At 43.0% G+C, this 16,009-nt stretch overlaps 2 protein-coding genes across 4 annotated transcripts in view; one reads left to right on the plus strand and one right to left on the minus strand.

The window, feature by feature from the left end:
* Positions 1–419, minus strand: part of ADK (adenosine kinase) — a 452,224-nt gene extending 451,805 nt beyond the window's left edge. For 2 of the 3 annotated variants that reach the window (XM_060172912.1, XM_060172984.1), the window contains exon 1: positions 265–419. In XM_060172912.1, coding sequence (XP_060028895.1) covers positions 265–329 — 65 coding nt within the window. In that variant the 5' untranslated portion in view covers positions 330–419. The remainder of the gene's footprint in view (positions 1–264) is intronic. The other variant, XM_060172793.1, reaches the window with a different exon arrangement.
* A 314-nt stretch (positions 420–733) lies between these two features.
* AP3M1 (adaptor related protein complex 3 subunit mu 1) overlaps positions 734–16,009 on the plus strand; it is a 33,089-nt gene continuing 17,813 nt past the window's right edge. The window contains exons 1-3 of the mRNA XM_007520351.3: positions 734–867; positions 13,147–13,422; positions 15,052–15,223. Coding sequence (XP_007520413.1) covers positions 13,150–13,422; positions 15,052–15,223 — 445 coding nt within the window. The 5' untranslated portion in view covers positions 734–867; positions 13,147–13,149. The remainder of the gene's footprint in view (positions 868–13,146; positions 13,423–15,051; positions 15,224–16,009) is intronic.

A 16,009-nucleotide genomic window follows, 5' to 3' on the forward strand; every position in this document is an offset into this window, starting at 1 on the left:
AAAGCACCTCGCCATGGCCGGCGATCTGATAGGTCACGGGCGACCAGAGCGGCTCAGGAGTAGACAGCAACTCCACCAGAAACACAGGCCGGGAACGGATCAGGGGTCGCAACCATGCAGGCAGTTCCCAAAGCAGCCGGTCCAGCACCTTGGACCCGCGCGGGCAACTAGAGCACCACCATGCGCCGGGACCGCGCAATCCCACGTGGGCCCAGGTCAGCAGCAGACGTCGTCACCCTCCACCCTACGTCGGCTAGCGCTCACCTCAGCGCTCGCGGCGCCTCCACCTTCAGCTTTTTGGGCTTCGGTTCTCCCTCAGTCGCTGCCATTTTCACCGTTTCTACTGCACTCAGGATCCAGTTCGCGCCCCACCCCTTGGACTCTCTGGCCCCGCCCCTCCTTGCTTCCCGGCCTCTCTCCCCCCCCCCGAGCCCCGCCCCATAGGACTCCTCTGGCCGAGCCTTCTTCCTTGCACGGCCATTGGCTCGACTCCTGGGCCCCACCCACTGAGTAACGCACAGTGCGCTCCTGACTCCGCCCACACGACAGTAGGGGGGACCATGGACTGAGCGAAGGCCGCGGATGAGTGCCTGAGTCCAGATGGTGCGGAAACCCCCCTGTTCTCCTTTCTGGCTGATCCCGAAAATTTAGATTCCACACCTCAAGAGACCTTTTGTTCTTCTCATTCCGCGTCTACTAGCTTGCTTGATCCTTTCAATTCCATAGACCGCCTCGGTTTCTTTGGAGCTGTTAGTCAGGCAACCTTCTGGACACTCCAATTGCGAGGTCCTCACGACCTTCTCAGCCGCCTCAGCCTTGGTCCAGAGAGGACCCGGCATCGAATCACTGACAGGCCCAGGTGTTGGGGTGAGTGTGAGGGGCGGGGAGTCTACAGACTGGAGACATCTCAAAAAACTGGGGCGTAGGTCATATAGCAGGGGGCTCTGTAGTCCAGCCTGGGCCTCGGGAGCGCTTCCAGTGCTGTGGGCTGGGACGGCGCTTCCCTCCTGGCTTTCCGGGCTGTCTTGCCAGCAGGGCCTGAAAGCAGCCGTCAATCCACCTGCTGCCCAGCGTTGTCTGGACCCACCTCCAAGAGATGCACGCTCAGCTGGGTCCCTCCCTGTACCTGGGCGCAGGAAAACGGTATTGTCACTCGGGGTGAACGGGAGTACTGATGACTAGAAACGTCAGTCCCAGGCCCCAACTTTGGAGGACAAAAACAAAACAAACAAACAAACACCCAGACTGTCCAGAGCCGACTTCCTGTTAGGGGGTGGCTCCAGGATGAGCCTGGGGTGGGGAATGCCAAGGGGGAAGGTGGTGCAGTTCTTCAGAAGAGAGTTGTTGGGCGTCTAAACTGAGGGTCGATGAGCGGTGTGATGTGGTTTGTTGCAGTGGGGTTGAACCTCCGGCTTGTAGCCTCCCTGGTTAAGGAAGTGGTGATGCCATGCTACAATTAAGAGCCCCGGTTTTAGGAGACATTTTGAAAGCCGACGAAGTAGGCTAGAAAGAAATGTTGAAGACTTGGACCCAAATAGGTGACATTTCGTGCAGCAGGATAACAAGTTATTTGTTTTTTGTGTAGAAGTTAAAAGTTATCAGTGGCATGAAATGCTGCAGAGGTAAAAGGAAGTTGAAGTCTTAAATTTGGCTATTAGATTTGATGGTTTTAAAGCCATCGGGTCATTTGAGGACAGAAGGGTAGCAAAATTGGAGTTTGTTTTAAGGAATATAGGACACTTTGTATTTTGAAAGAGAAAGCAAGTAACCAATTATAAAGACTGAAAATTCAAGAGAGGAGGGAGATAAACACTCGGGAGGAAAGGGATCAAAATTAAAAGAGGAAGAATTCGTTTTCGAAAGGACGTTTTCAATGGAGACCACAGGAAAAGCGAAGGAATAAAAGAAACGAACAATTACCCGAAATTTAATGTATCTTTAGCAGAAAAGTTCTCTTTGCTATAAAGTTAGATTTCTTTTACTATATCTAAAGATGTTTACAATGTTGCTAGCTATTTAACATAACTTATTATTGGGAGTTCCGTGAAGACCTGAGTACTTTAAATATCTCAGTTATACCCCAATTCAATAGCATGTTATTTGTAGAGGACTTTCTTTCTCTATTCTCTCTGTCCATAATACAAAGAAAATAAAATAAGTCATTCTGTTACTGCAAGCAAATATTTTACCAACCTTCTTTTTGTTTATACCATAAGGTGTTTTTTTGTTTTGTTTTGTTTTTAACCAGAGCACTGATCAGCTCTGGTTTATGGTGGTGTGGGGGATTGAACCTGGGACTTTGGAGCCTCAAGCTTGATAGTCTCTTTGCATAACCATTATGTTACCTACCCCTGCCCAGGAAGGACATTTTTTTTTAGTTTTCTTTATTTATTTATTGGATAGAGATAGCCAGAAATCATGAGGGAAAGGGAAGATAGAGAGGAAGAGAAACAGAAAGATACCTGCAGCCCTGCTTTTGCACTTGTGAAGCTTTCCTCCTGCGGTAGGACCTGGGGCTCAAACCTAGGTCCTTGTGCATTGTAACATGTGGGCTCAACCAGCTGCGAAACCACCTGGCCTTGGAAGGAAAATCTCTATATCTAATTTTCCCTCAGACACCACCCACAGTTACTCCTTCTCTCCTATATCATCTGCCTTTTACCCTGTAACCATCCTCTCCTTGAGCATTTAATTTTGTTTCATTCTTGACTTTATGAACTATTCTTATTGGTCTCATTCCTTTTACAGTTAGAGTTCTTGAATATATAGTCTCCTTTTCTTGTCCCTGTTTCTCCCACTTCTATTGCTTTTTATTTCTATTTCTCAGGCCACTGCAGTCTTTTTTCCAACATTCCATTGAACTCCACTAAAAGTACGTTTACTAAAATTACTAATGGCATTCACAAGTACTAGCACATATTCTCAATAGGGGAAAAATGCTTATCAGGCAAAAAAAAACATCTTTTTTACATTTTAGAGCACAGATATGTTTATAGTACACAAGGATAGACACATGTATTCGGTGATGTTGAAATTTTTTTTTAATTTTCCCTTTTGTTGCCCTTGCTGTTTTTTTATTGTTGTTGTTGCTGTTGATGTCATCATTGTTGTATAGGACAGAGAGAAATAGAGAGAGCAGGGGAAGATGGGGGGGTAGACACCTGCAGACCTGCTTCACCGCCTGTGAAGTGACTCCCCTGCAGGTGAGGAGACAATGCAGAAATAATAACTACAACAACAATGCAAAAACTATAACAAAAGGGAACATAAATAAATAAATATTTTTTAAAAATTAAAAGAAAGAGGCAGCTGCAGTACTGCTTCACCACTTGCAAAGCTTTCCCCTGCAGGTGGGGGCTGGGGGCTTGAACCCAGGTCCTTGCTCATGGTAACATATGCACCACCACCCGCCCCCCTTAATACCTCATTCTTTTGGAAACACACTAAGACAAGCTACTTGCTAAAAACCATTAATTTCCCTCATTTTTGTTTCTTTTATTCCTTTTATTATTTTTTTCCCTCCAGGTTTATCTCTGGAGCTTGGTGCCAGCTCCTGGCGACCACTTTTTTTTTTTTTCCCATTTTATTGGATAGGACAGAAAGAGATTGAGAGGGGAGTGGGAGACAGCAAGAGAGAAAGAGAGAAACCTGCAGGCCTGCTTCACCACTTGTGAAGCGTCCCCTATGCAGGTGGGGAGCCAGGGGCTCAAACCTGGATCTTTACACAAGTCCTTGTGCTTGGTACTGTCTGCGCTTAACCGTGTGCACCACCGCATACACCCCTCCACCCTTGTGGCTTTTTATCCCTCTTTGGCCACTTAGGTGTTTTTGTTTGTTTGTTTGTTTTAATTTTTGTTTTTGATCAGATCACTGCTCAGCTCTACCTTAGGGTTGTTCCATGGATTGAACCTGGGACCTCCTCGGAGCTGAGGCCATTGAAGCTGTTTATATAACCAGTATGCATCCCTATCCTTGTCTTTTTTTTTTTTTAAAGCCCATTTTCTTGACCCACTTCCAGTTTAATGTTGTTCCTTCCATAGACTCTCTTCCTGCTATGCATATATTCTCTTTGTAGTTTATTCTCCTGATACAATTCCCATTGATAATTCCCATTAACACAATAGCAACAAAATGATTACTCACAAATCTATCTCCAACCACACTTCTTATTGAAGCACTAAACCTTTATATGCAGTGGGTTTAATATGCCATTTGGATTAAATAGATCCAGAATTAGGATTAAAGCTAATTGCTTCATTTTCCCTCTCATCTTCACTCCACCCACACCACTCTGTAATATGTGCTCAATCATAATTATCTTCCCTTTTCATTAAAATGAAAGCTCCATCCTTCCCATCAGTACTCTTATCCAGACCACAACCATAACTCATCTTTCAGCTGGTTATCACAATATCCACTTGTGCTATCATCTAATTTCCACAGAGCACTCTTGCTTTAAAATGTAAATCAAATGGGCCAGGCATTGGCGTATCTCGTTGAATGTTACCATGTGCAAGAACCCCACCTGTAGGGGCGAAGCTTCAGAAGCAAAAAACAATACTGCAGGCATTTCTTTCTCTCCCTCTCTACTTACCAATTCTTCTCAAATTCTGTCTCTAATAAATAATTAGAAAAAGAAAGGAAAACATTAAATGTAAATTAAATTGCATAAATTCCCTGCATAAAAAAAATTACTTCACACTGCTCTGAGAATAAAGTGCTAAATCTCCTTCTTTAATCTCAGTAGACCACTTCCCTTTACTTTTTAAAACTCCTAACTTTTTTTTATTTATGTTCTACAAAACACTTTTCTATGTTGTAATAGGAACTACATTTACTGTATTTAGTTATTTGCTTTCTTTGCTCAACTCTAAACACTAAGTTTAGGCAGTCAGGGGGATGACTCAGCAGATAAGAGTGTGGCTGCAGATTTGATCCCTGGTACTGCATGTGACAGCTATGGTCTGATCTATTTCTCTGATAAAAGGAAAAAAAAACTTTTTTAAAAAATCTAAACAGTTCAGGGATTATACTGGTTTGTCAGGAAAAAACATGGCATTTTTCTATGTTTTTCTTCTTTTAATAATATTTTATTTATTTGTAATTGGGTAGAGGCAGAGAGATATTGAGAGGGGAACAGGAGATAGAGAGGGAGAGACACAGAGAGACACCTACAGACCTGCTTCACCATTTGTGAAGCTTCCCCCTGCAAGTGGGGGATAGGGACTTGAAACTGGGTCCTTGTGCACTGTACTGTGAATGCTTAAACAGGTGTGCCACTGCTTGGCCCCCTTTTCTCTGTTTTTCTATGCAAAAATGTGTCATGACTTTTCTTTTTTGTTGTTGTTGTTGTTTGGTTTGGTTTTATTATCATTATTTATAAAATGGAAACATTGACAAGACCATAGGGGTACATTTCCACACATTGCCCATAACCAGAGCTCCATATCCAGTCCCGTTCCTTGATAGCTTCCCTATTCTTTGTCCCTCTGGAAGTATGGACCCAGGGTCATTGTGGGGTGCAGAAGGTGGAAGGTCTGGCTTCTGTAACTGCTTAGCACTCTGCTGCTTTGTAACTGCTTCTCCGCTGAACGTGGGTGTTGGCAGGTCTGTCCATCCTCCCAGCCTGTCTCTCTTTCCCTAGTGGGGCAGGGCTCTGGGGAAGCGGCTTCAAGACACATGGTGGGGTCCTCTGCCCAAGGAAGTTGGGTTGGCATCATGGTATCATCTGGAACCTGGTGGCTGAAGAAGAGTTAAGATATAATGCACAACAAATTGTTGACTAATCATGAACCTAAAGGCATGAGTATTGCAGATGAAGATTGGGCTCTCCATTTTGGAAAAAGCTAGTAGATCTGTTTTAGGTATATTCCAGAGGACCCATGGCTTTACTAGTTTTTGCCTGAGCCTGACAGCTAATATGCAGGTGGACCCAGGTATTTATTGTCTGGGGAGATGGTGTCATATTTTGAAAAAAGACTAGGACCAAGGAAGAGAGTAGCTCCCAAATATGGGAAAAGTATATACATATTGTTAACTGTAAACCCCACCGGTTTGATCTGGGGCCCATATTCAGCACAGGAGCCTATGTAACCTCTGCATCACTGTAGGTCTGGGTTCACATTCTGTGGTCACAGCTAGGAACATTCCAGGCTGCACTAATTTCAGGACCCATCTAACTTGGGTAGTAGGTAGAGTATGTTGTCCATCCTCCCTTCGGAGAGTGGAACATTCCCTACTATTATTAATCCACATTGAGGGCAAGGTCCTATAGGGGCCCACAAAGGGGCCCATTATGTTGTTCTTAATGGAGGTGACCAGTGACATTGGCGAGAAGAGGTCTCATGACTTTTCTAACAGCATAATATTTTGTTGTTTCCCCTGTAGCTTACATACAAAATAAATTCAAAACTACTCAATCAGTGAATAAATGATTAAAATAATGACTGAGAATCAGAGGAGCCATATTCTGCTTTCATTCCTTTATCTTGGATATAGAGCACTGCTCAGCTCTGGCATATGGTGGTGTAGGGGGTTGAACCAAGGACTTTGGAGCCTCAAGCATAAGAGTCTCTTTGCATAACCATTATACTATCCTCACCCTATTTTGACTTACTATCATAGTGTTTATAAAGCATCAGGATGAGTATGTTCAACATTTGGTAAAGAATTTTTTTTTAAATATTTATTTATTGGGAGTCGGGCAGTAGCACAGCGGGTTAAGTGCACGTGGCACAAAGCACAAGGCCTGCAATAAGGATCCAAGTTCGAGCCCCGGCTCCCCACCTACAGGGGAGTCACTTCACAGGCGGTGAAGCAGGTCTGCAGGTGTCTATCTTTCTCTCCCCCTCTCTGTCTTCCCCTCCTCTCTCCATTTCTCTCCATCCTATCCAACAATAACAACATCAATAATAACTACAACAATAAGACAACAAGGGCAACAAAAGAGAATAAATAAATTTTAAAAATCATTAAAAAAAAATTATTTATCTCAGAGAGAAAACCAGAGTATCACACTGACACATGTGATACCAAGGATTAAACTTTGGACCTCATGCTCGAGAGTCCAACACCTTACTCATTGTACCACCTCCCCAGCTATAAGGTAAAGAGAATTTAAGAAGCATTTGAATTGCAGACAAAGCTCTTATGTAACTACCCCACAAAATAGCTTTTCACATGCCTTTACATTAACTGGGTGGGGGACCCAGCAGTAGGGCACCTGGTTGAATGCACAGATTACTTTGCTCAAAGATCCACGTTTAAGGACCCAGCATGTATTTGCAGGCAGGATGGGGCTTTAAAGCTTCACAAGAGGTGGATGTATGCTACAGCACATGACCTCTCTCTCTCTCTCTCCCTCTCTCTCCCTCTCTCCCTCTCTCTCCCTCTCTCCCCCTCTCCCTCTCTCTTTCTTTCTGCCACCAGGGTTATTGTTATACCTTGGTACCTGCATGATAATTCCACCTAGTGACCTTTTATTTATTTATTTATTTTAATTTTTTTTATTATCTTTCTTTATTGGATAGAGACAGCCAGAAATCAAGAGGGAAGGGGGTGATAGAGGGAGAGAGACAGACACCTGCAGCCCTGCTTCACCACTCGTAAAGCTTTCCCCTTGCAGGTGGGGACCAGGGGCTTGAACCCGGGTCCTTGCGCATTGTAATACATGCGCCTAACCAGGTGCACCACCACCCAGCCCCCTTTTATTTATTTATTTTTCCTGATGGAAATAGAGAAGGAGGGGGCCAGGTGGCAGCACACTCTGGATTCCAGCCTTCACAAGCGGTGAAGCAGGGCTGCAAGTATCTATCTTTCTCTCTCCCCTCTCTGTCTCCCCCTCCTCTCTCAGTTTCTCTCTGTCAGAAAAAAATGGCTGCCAGGAGCTGTGAATTCACAGTGCAGGCAGCAAACCCCAGTGATAACCCTAGAGGAAATAAACTAAAAAAGAAAAAAAGACTTTCATGTCTGAGACAACATTCAATTGCCAGTAGTACCATAAGCTAAAACTGAGCAGTGCTCTATAAAAAATAAATGAAATCGAGAGGGAAAGAGGAGAGAGAAAGAGAGATACTAGCAGTACCTCTCCACTGCTCTTAAAACTTCTTGTCCCCTTTAGGGAGGACAGGAGGCCTAAACATGGGTCCTTGCTCGTGGTAACACATATACTCTGTCAGGTACATCACTACCCAGCCCCTTTCTTCCTCTTCCCTCCCCCACCCTCTATCAAAAACAGTTAACTAGAGTAATGAAAGAAGTCACTGTTACTTTACACAGCTGCAAGTGGCATTTGCCTGTGACATTCATTATACACTTGCTCATCATATGAATAGAAAAAATAAGCATCCTTTTCCTATAATAGAAAGGCAAGGTGGCCATTAATGCTAAACACCGTTGGGGCCTGGGAGGTGAACTTCCATTGGAAGAATGAGGTGTGGAGTTTCATGTCTGGCATCCTATGTGCCAGACTGATTCATTCTCTCCTCTCACTGTCTCCCAACCAGTCTGTTTTATAAATAAGTTAAAAAAAAAAAAAAAAAGAACTGGGCCAGGAATAGATAGCATAATGGTTATACAAAGAGACTCTCATGCCTGAGAAAGTCCAAAGTCCCAGGTTCAATCCCCCACACCACAATAAGCCAGAGTTGAGCAGTGCTCTGGTAAGAAAAAAAGAAGAAGAAAGGAGGAGGAGGAGGAGGAGGAGGAAGAGGAGGAGGAGGAGGAGGAGGAGGGACGACACTGTTGAGAACTAAAAATGTTGTGCTTTCATCTCAGCACTAAGGATCCAATAATAAAACCAGATGGCCAGTTAATTTACTGTATTCTTTCAGGCCTGAATGACTGCCCATGTAAACAACTTTGATAGAAGCTTTTCCTGGAAAGAAATTATTACCAGCCTAAGATGATGGCTACAAATCTGGCCCATAAATAAAAATAAAATTTTAAGAAACCTACAAATTTATTTGCTTCAAGAGCAAGCAGGGGGGGGTTAAAGTTATTTCTTACATTATTTTATTATTTCTCTTATGATAGAGCAGTCATAAATTGATAGGGAAGGAAGGGATAAAGAGGGGGAGAGACCTGCAACACTGTTTCACCACTCACAAAGCTTTACCCCTGCAGGTGGGGACCAGGGACCCAAACCCAGGTTCTTGTAACATGTACACTCAACCAGGTGTGTCACCCCTAGCCCCAAGTAGTTTTTTTTTAATCATCTTTACTTTCTTCTAGCGTTTGCCCTTCTTCCATAGCCAGTTAACAGCGTAACAGGACCAACAGCTTGAAAGCTGTCAGGAGCTGCTTGTTGCTGGCTTTGAAAGTGACTGGGATCCATGTGGATTCAGTCAGCTAGGAAGGATCGTCAATTTCCCCAATGAATGGGTACTCACGGGATGCACCACGGGAAGGTCGATCCAATGCACCCATTATCTTTACTTATTTATTGGGTAGAGACAGCCTGAAATGGAGAGGGAAGGGGGAGATAGAGAGACACCTTCAGCACTGAAGCTCTCCCTCTACAGATGGGGGCCTGGGCTTGAACATTGTAACCTGTGCTCAAACATGTGCGCCACCATTCAGCCCTGTAGTTTTTGTTTTGTTTTGCCATGAATTGTCACAACAGAATGCCACAGATCCACATGAACGATATATTTTGTTTTAATGTTTATTTTTAAACTTTAAAAAAAAAATTTAAAGATTTTTTTATTTATTTATGAGAAAGATAGAAAGAAAGAGAAAGAATCAGACATCACTCTGGCACATGTGCTGCTGCGGATCAAACTTGGGATCTCATGCTTGAGAGTCCAAAGCTTTACCACTATGCCACCTCCCGGACCACATAAAATTTTTATATTTATTGTTAAAACTTTTTTTTTTTTGCCTCCAGGATTATCGCTGGGGCACAGAACCAGCACTACAAATCCACTGCTCCTGTCAGCCATTTTGTCCATTTTATTGGGTAAGACAGAAATTGAGATGGGACAGGGAGAGCGGGATAGAGAAAGACAAACCTGCGAACCTGCTTTACGGCTTGTGAAGCTTTCCCCCTGTAGGTCGGGAGCGAGAGTTTGTACCTGGGAGCGAGGGTTAGTACCTGGATCCTTGCAAGGTACAAATGCTTAAGTACACTTAACCTGGTATGCCACCGCCTCGCCCCCTTGTTTTTAATATTTATTTATTTATTAAAATGAAAAAGGGCTGTGAGGAGAGAGAGCTGAAGAATCATTCTGGCGTATACGCAATGCCAAGGATAGAACTCAGGACTTCATGCTTGAGAGTCTTTAACTGCCGCCACCTCCCAGGCTGAAAGATGAAGGTAACGTGGAGGACGAGGCTGAGAGATAGTTCATGTGGGAAAGAGGACATTTTGCCACTTAAAAAAAATTTTTTTTTTAATATTTATTTTCCCTTTTGTTGCCCTTGTTTTATCATTGTAGTTATTATTGTTGTTCTTGATGTCATCGTTGTTGGATAGGACAGAGAGAAATGGAGAGAGGAGGGGGAGAGAAAGATAGACTCCTGCAGACCTGCTTCACCACTTGTGATCGACTTTCCTGCAGGTGGGGAGCCTGGGCTTGAACAGGGATCCTTAAGCCGGTCCTTGTGCTTTGCACCACCTGCGCTTAACCCGCTGTGCTACCGCCCTGCTCCCCATTTTGCCACTTTTGAGGATAGCATTTGAGCCCACAGTCACCACATGACAGCATGTGCAAAGGGGAAGTTTTATGAGCATTGGAATGGGACTGTGGTTCCTTTCCTTTTCTCTCTCTCTCTTTCCCTCTCTATCTTTTACCTCTTCTGAGTCAGAGGGTGGGGAGAGTCCACTGGGAGGTCTAGAGTCACATAGGTATGATTTTTACCCCCTCAGGCATGAAAGTCATTTGCCTAACCATTGTGCTATCCCCTCACCCCTGAAGTGTTCTTGCTAGAATCTCAAGTACCATGTTGAGTAGAAGTGGTGAAAATGGTTATATTTATTTATTCTCTTTTATTGCCCTTGTTTTAGTGTTTTCGTTTTATTGTTCTCATCGTTGTTGGATAGGACAGAGAGAAATGGAGAGAGATGGGGAAGACAGAGAGAGGGAGAGAAAGATAGACACCTGCAGACCTGCTTCACCGCCTCTTAATCTACTCCCCTGCAGGTGAGGAGCATGGGGCTGGAACTGGGATCCTTACTTATGCTGGTCCTTGAGCTTTGCGCCCCCTGCGCTTAGCCCACTGCACTACCCGGGTATCTTTATTTTATATACATATATATAAAAGGGGGAGCATTTGGTAACTTAGTATTAAAAATGTTAACTATGGGATTTTTTTTTTTTTTTGCCTCCAGGTTTATCACTGGGGCTCAGTGCCAGCACTATGAATCCACTGTTCCTGGAGGCTATTTTTTCCCTTTTGTTGCCCTTGTTTATCGTTGTTGTTGTTGAATAGGACAGAGAGAAATCGAAACCTGCGCCGCCGCTTGTGAAGTGACCCCCCCTGCAGGTGGGGATCCCGGGCTCGAACCGGAATCCTTCCACCTGTCCTTGGGCTTCCCACAATGTGCGCGCAATCCGCTGCGTGGTCCCCCACTATGGGATTTTTATACATGTCTTAACCCAGATTTGAGCCTAGCCTCTCCACATTAAAGGAAGTATCAGTAATTGGGTCTCTTTTACTCTTTCTTCCTCTTCTTTATCTTTTTGTCCTTATAAATGAAAAAATATTATTTTTTAATTTTCAAAAAATTTTTATTAATATTTATTTATTCATTTTCCCTTTTTGTTGCCCTTGTTGTTTTATTGTTGTAGTTATTATTGTTGTTGTTATTGATGTCGTCGTTGCTGGATAGGACAGAGAGAAATGGAAAGAGGAGGGGGAGATAAAGAGGGGGAGAGAAAGACTCCTGCAGACCTGCTTCACCGCTTGTGAAGCGACTCCCCTGTAGGTGGGGAGCCAAGGGCTTGAACCGGGATGCTTACGTTGTGCTTTGTACCACCTTCCCTTAACCTCTGCGCTACCACCCAACTCATTTTTAAATTTTATTTATTTATTCCCTTTTGTTGCCCTAGTTGTCTTATTGTTGTAGTTGTTATTGATGTCGTTGTTGTTGGATAGGGCAAAGAGAATGGAGAGAGGAAGGGAAGACTGAGAGGGGGAGAGAAAGACACCTCCAGACCTGTTTCATCGCTTGTGAAGCGACTTCCCTTGAGCCAGGGGCTCAAACCGGGATCCTAACGCCGGTCTTTGCGCCTTGTGCCACCTGCGCTTAACCCACTGCACTACCGCCTGACTCCCAAGAAAAGATTTTTACAGCTGCTTTTTATCAGTTCAAATGATTTTTATCAAATGCTTTTTATGCACATTTTGAAATGATTATTTTTGTTTTCTTTAATAAAAGACGACATGTGTTATGTTGATTGTTATATATTGGACCAATATTCTTGGAATACTTTCTTTTGGTCAGGATGTATAATCTTTTTTATATATTGCTGGGTTCAATTTGCTAAAACTTTATTGAGGATTTTTGAACATACATTTCTTTTTTAATTTCTTTTATTATCATTGTTGAATAGAGACAGCCAGAAATCAAGAGGAAAGGCGGAGATAAGAGAGGAAAAGAGGCAGAGAGCCACCTGAAGCCTTGCTTTACCACTGGAAAAGCTTCCCCTGCAGCTGGGGACTGGGGCCTCAAACCTGGGTCCTTGTGCATTATAGCTCGTGCACTCAGCCTGATATGCCACCACTCAGCCCCAAACCTATATTTCTTTTTTTATTTTCCCTTTTGTTGCCCTTGTTGTTTTTTATTGTTGTTGTTGTTATTATTGTTACTGATATCACCATTGTTAGATAGGACAGAGAGAAATGGAGAGAGGAGGGGAAGTGAGAAAGGGGGAGAGAAAGACACCTGCAGACCTGCTTCACCACCTGTGAAGGGACTCCCCTGCAGGTGGGGAGCTGAGGGCTGTAACATGGGTCCTTACGCAGGTCCTTGTGCTTCACACCACCTGCGCTTAACCTGCTTTCCTACCCAACTACCCCAAACCTATATTTCTTAAGCAATAATGGTCTGTGTTTGCTGTATTGCCTTTGTCTGGTTTTGGTGTTAAAATAGTAAAATGATGCATTATTATTTTGTATAATAAATTTAAACTTTTTCCCCCCCAGAAAATGATCCACAGTCTATTTCTCATAAACTGTTCTGGTGACATATTCCTGGAGAAGCACTGGAAAAGTGTTGTGAGCCAGTCTGTCTGTGATTATTTCTTTGAAGCTCAAGAGAAAGCTGCTGATGTTGAAAATGTACCACCTGTCATTTCAACACCTCACCACTACCTCATTAGTATCTACAGGGATAAGCTCTTCTTTGTGTCTGTAATACAGACTGAAGTGCCACCTCTCTTTGTAATAGAGTTCCTACATCGAGTTGCTGACACTTTCCAGGTTGGTTATTCACCAAATGTTTTAAACTTAATTTACCCAACTTAATTGGAGATAGGACACATAAACATGGTTTTTTGTTTTGTTTTGTTTTGTTTTTAATCAGACCACTCACTGCTCAGCTCTGGCTTATTGTGGTGCAGGTAATTGAATATGGGGTTTTGGAGCCTCAGGCATTAGAGTCTCTTTACATAACCATTTTGCTATCTTACCCCCCCCCCCATAATTATGTTCTTTAATTACTCAGTTCTTTTTCTTTTTTTTTTATTTATTTAAAAAAGGAGACATTAACAAAACCATACAGTTTCCACCACCAGAACTCCACATCCCATCCCCTCCCCTGATAGCTTTCCTATTCTTTATCCCTCTGGGAGTATGAACCCAAGGTCATTGTGGGTTGCAGAAGGTCTGGCTTCTGTAATTGCTTCCCTGATGAATATGGGCATTGACTGGTCAATCCATACTCCCAGCCTGCCTCTCTCTTTCCCAATTACTCAATTTTTGATAGTCTGTTTTTTCTGTTCAACTAGGCATAAGGATGCATAGTAGCATGTGTGGCTAGTCTTTTCAGTATTTTAGGGGAACAAAACAGTCTCACAGTCATGGAAACCATGTATTTGGGGGTGAGGTAGATAGCATAATGGTTATGCAAAGAGACTTTCTTGCCTGAGACTCCAAAGGCCCAGGTTCAATCCCCCACACCACAATAAACCAGAGATGAGCAGTGCTCTGGTAAAATAAATAAATAAATACATACATACATAAAATTAAAAAAGAAAAGGAAACCAAGTCTGTGGTATGTATTAAAAATTATATGGTGCAAAATGCAAGGACCGGCGTAAGGATGCCGGTTCAAGCCCCCAGCTCCCCACCTGCAGGGAGGTCCCTTCGCAAGTGGTGAAGCAGGTCCGCAGGTGTCTATCTTTCTCTCCTCCTCTCTGTCTTCCCCTCCTCTCTCAATTTCTCTCTGTGCTATCCAACAACAACAGCTATGACAACAATAACAACTACAACAAGCGCAACAAAAAGAGCAAGAAAAAAATGGGAAAAATGGCCCCTAAGTGCAGTAGATTCGGAGTGCAGGCACCAAGCCCCAGTGATAGCCCTGGAGACAAAAAAAAAAAAAAAAATTAGGAAAAAGTAAGTTCTTTCCATATACAGTTCTCTGGATAGTCAATATAGGAAACCGAGCAGTAGCGCACCAGGTTAAGTGCACATAGTACTAAGCAAGAACCAGTGGAAGGGTCATGGTTCGAACCCCGATCCCCCAACTGCAGGGGATCACTACACAAGCAGTGAAGCAGGTCTACAGGTGTCTGTCTTTCTCTACCACTCTCTGTCTTCCCCTCCTCTCTCAGTTTCTCTCTGTCCTATCCAACAACAGCAGCAACAACAAAAATGGAAAAAATGGCCTCCAGGAGCAGTGGATTTATGGTGCAGGCACTGAGCCCCAGCAATAACCCTGGAGGCAAAAAAAAAAAAAAAGAAAGAAATATATTTTTTCCATAAAAGTTTGTCTCTATCTAAAAATTAGTTTATTTATTGAAAGATGAAGTGTGCTTCTGTGCATTTATTCTTCAGAACAAAAAGTACTTGTTGGTAAGCCTTTCTTTACACCTTCCACTGTGCTAGGACTACTTTGGTGAGTGTTCAGAGGCTGCAATTAAGGATAATGTGGTCATAGTTTATGAACTTTTAGAAGAAATGTTAGACAATGGATTTCCTCTGGCTACTGAATCCAACATTTTGAAGGAACTGATTAAACCACCAACAATTCTACGTTCTGTCGTCAACTCTATTACAGGTAAGGTTAAAACATAGATAGTAATTAAGAGTTAAAATACAGCTCCTTCTTGCTTATGATTTTGCAGATTATAAGGCACTTCAGTTTGACCAGAATTAAATTCAGTGTTAAAACTGATATATGTTATTTTCATGGAAATAGACTAAGACTTAAATTATAAGTTATTGTGGTAATCGTTTTTATAGAATAGACATGCATCCGTTTTATCCTAACAATGCTGTGTTCAATTGTAGCTCAATAAAATTGAATAAAAGCAATAAAGAAGTCAGTATGTGGCTACTCAGAAGAACACTTAAGCTTTCTTTTTTTAAATATATATTTATTTTCAGTTTTGTTGCCCTTGTTGTTTTATTATTGTAGTTATTATTGTTGTTGTTGTTTATGTCATTGTTGGATAGGACAGAGAGATATGGAGAGAGGAGAGGAAGACAGAGGGGGGGAGAAAGAGAAATACCTATAGACCTGCTACACCACCTATGAAGCGACTCCTCTGCAGGTGGGGGCTCGACCTGGAATCCTTATGCCAGTCCTTCAGCTTTGTGCCATGTCCACTTAACCAGCTGCTCTAGCGACTCACCACCCCCACACACACACACATTTCTACCAGAGCACTTATGGTGTCACCTGGAATTGAACCTGGGTCCTCAGAGCCCCAAGCCTGAAAGTCTTTTGTATAACCACTATGCTGTCCACCAGGGAGCATTTAATCTACTTCTAGACAGGTATTTAAATATTTTTAAGATTTTATTAATTTTATTAATGATAAAGATAGGAGAGAGAGAAAGA

This window comes from Erinaceus europaeus, chromosome 1 (assembly GCF_950295315.1).
Source record: "Erinaceus europaeus chromosome 1, mEriEur2.1, whole genome shotgun sequence".
Lineage (NCBI taxonomy): Eukaryota > Metazoa > Chordata > Mammalia > Eulipotyphla > Erinaceidae > Erinaceus > Erinaceus europaeus.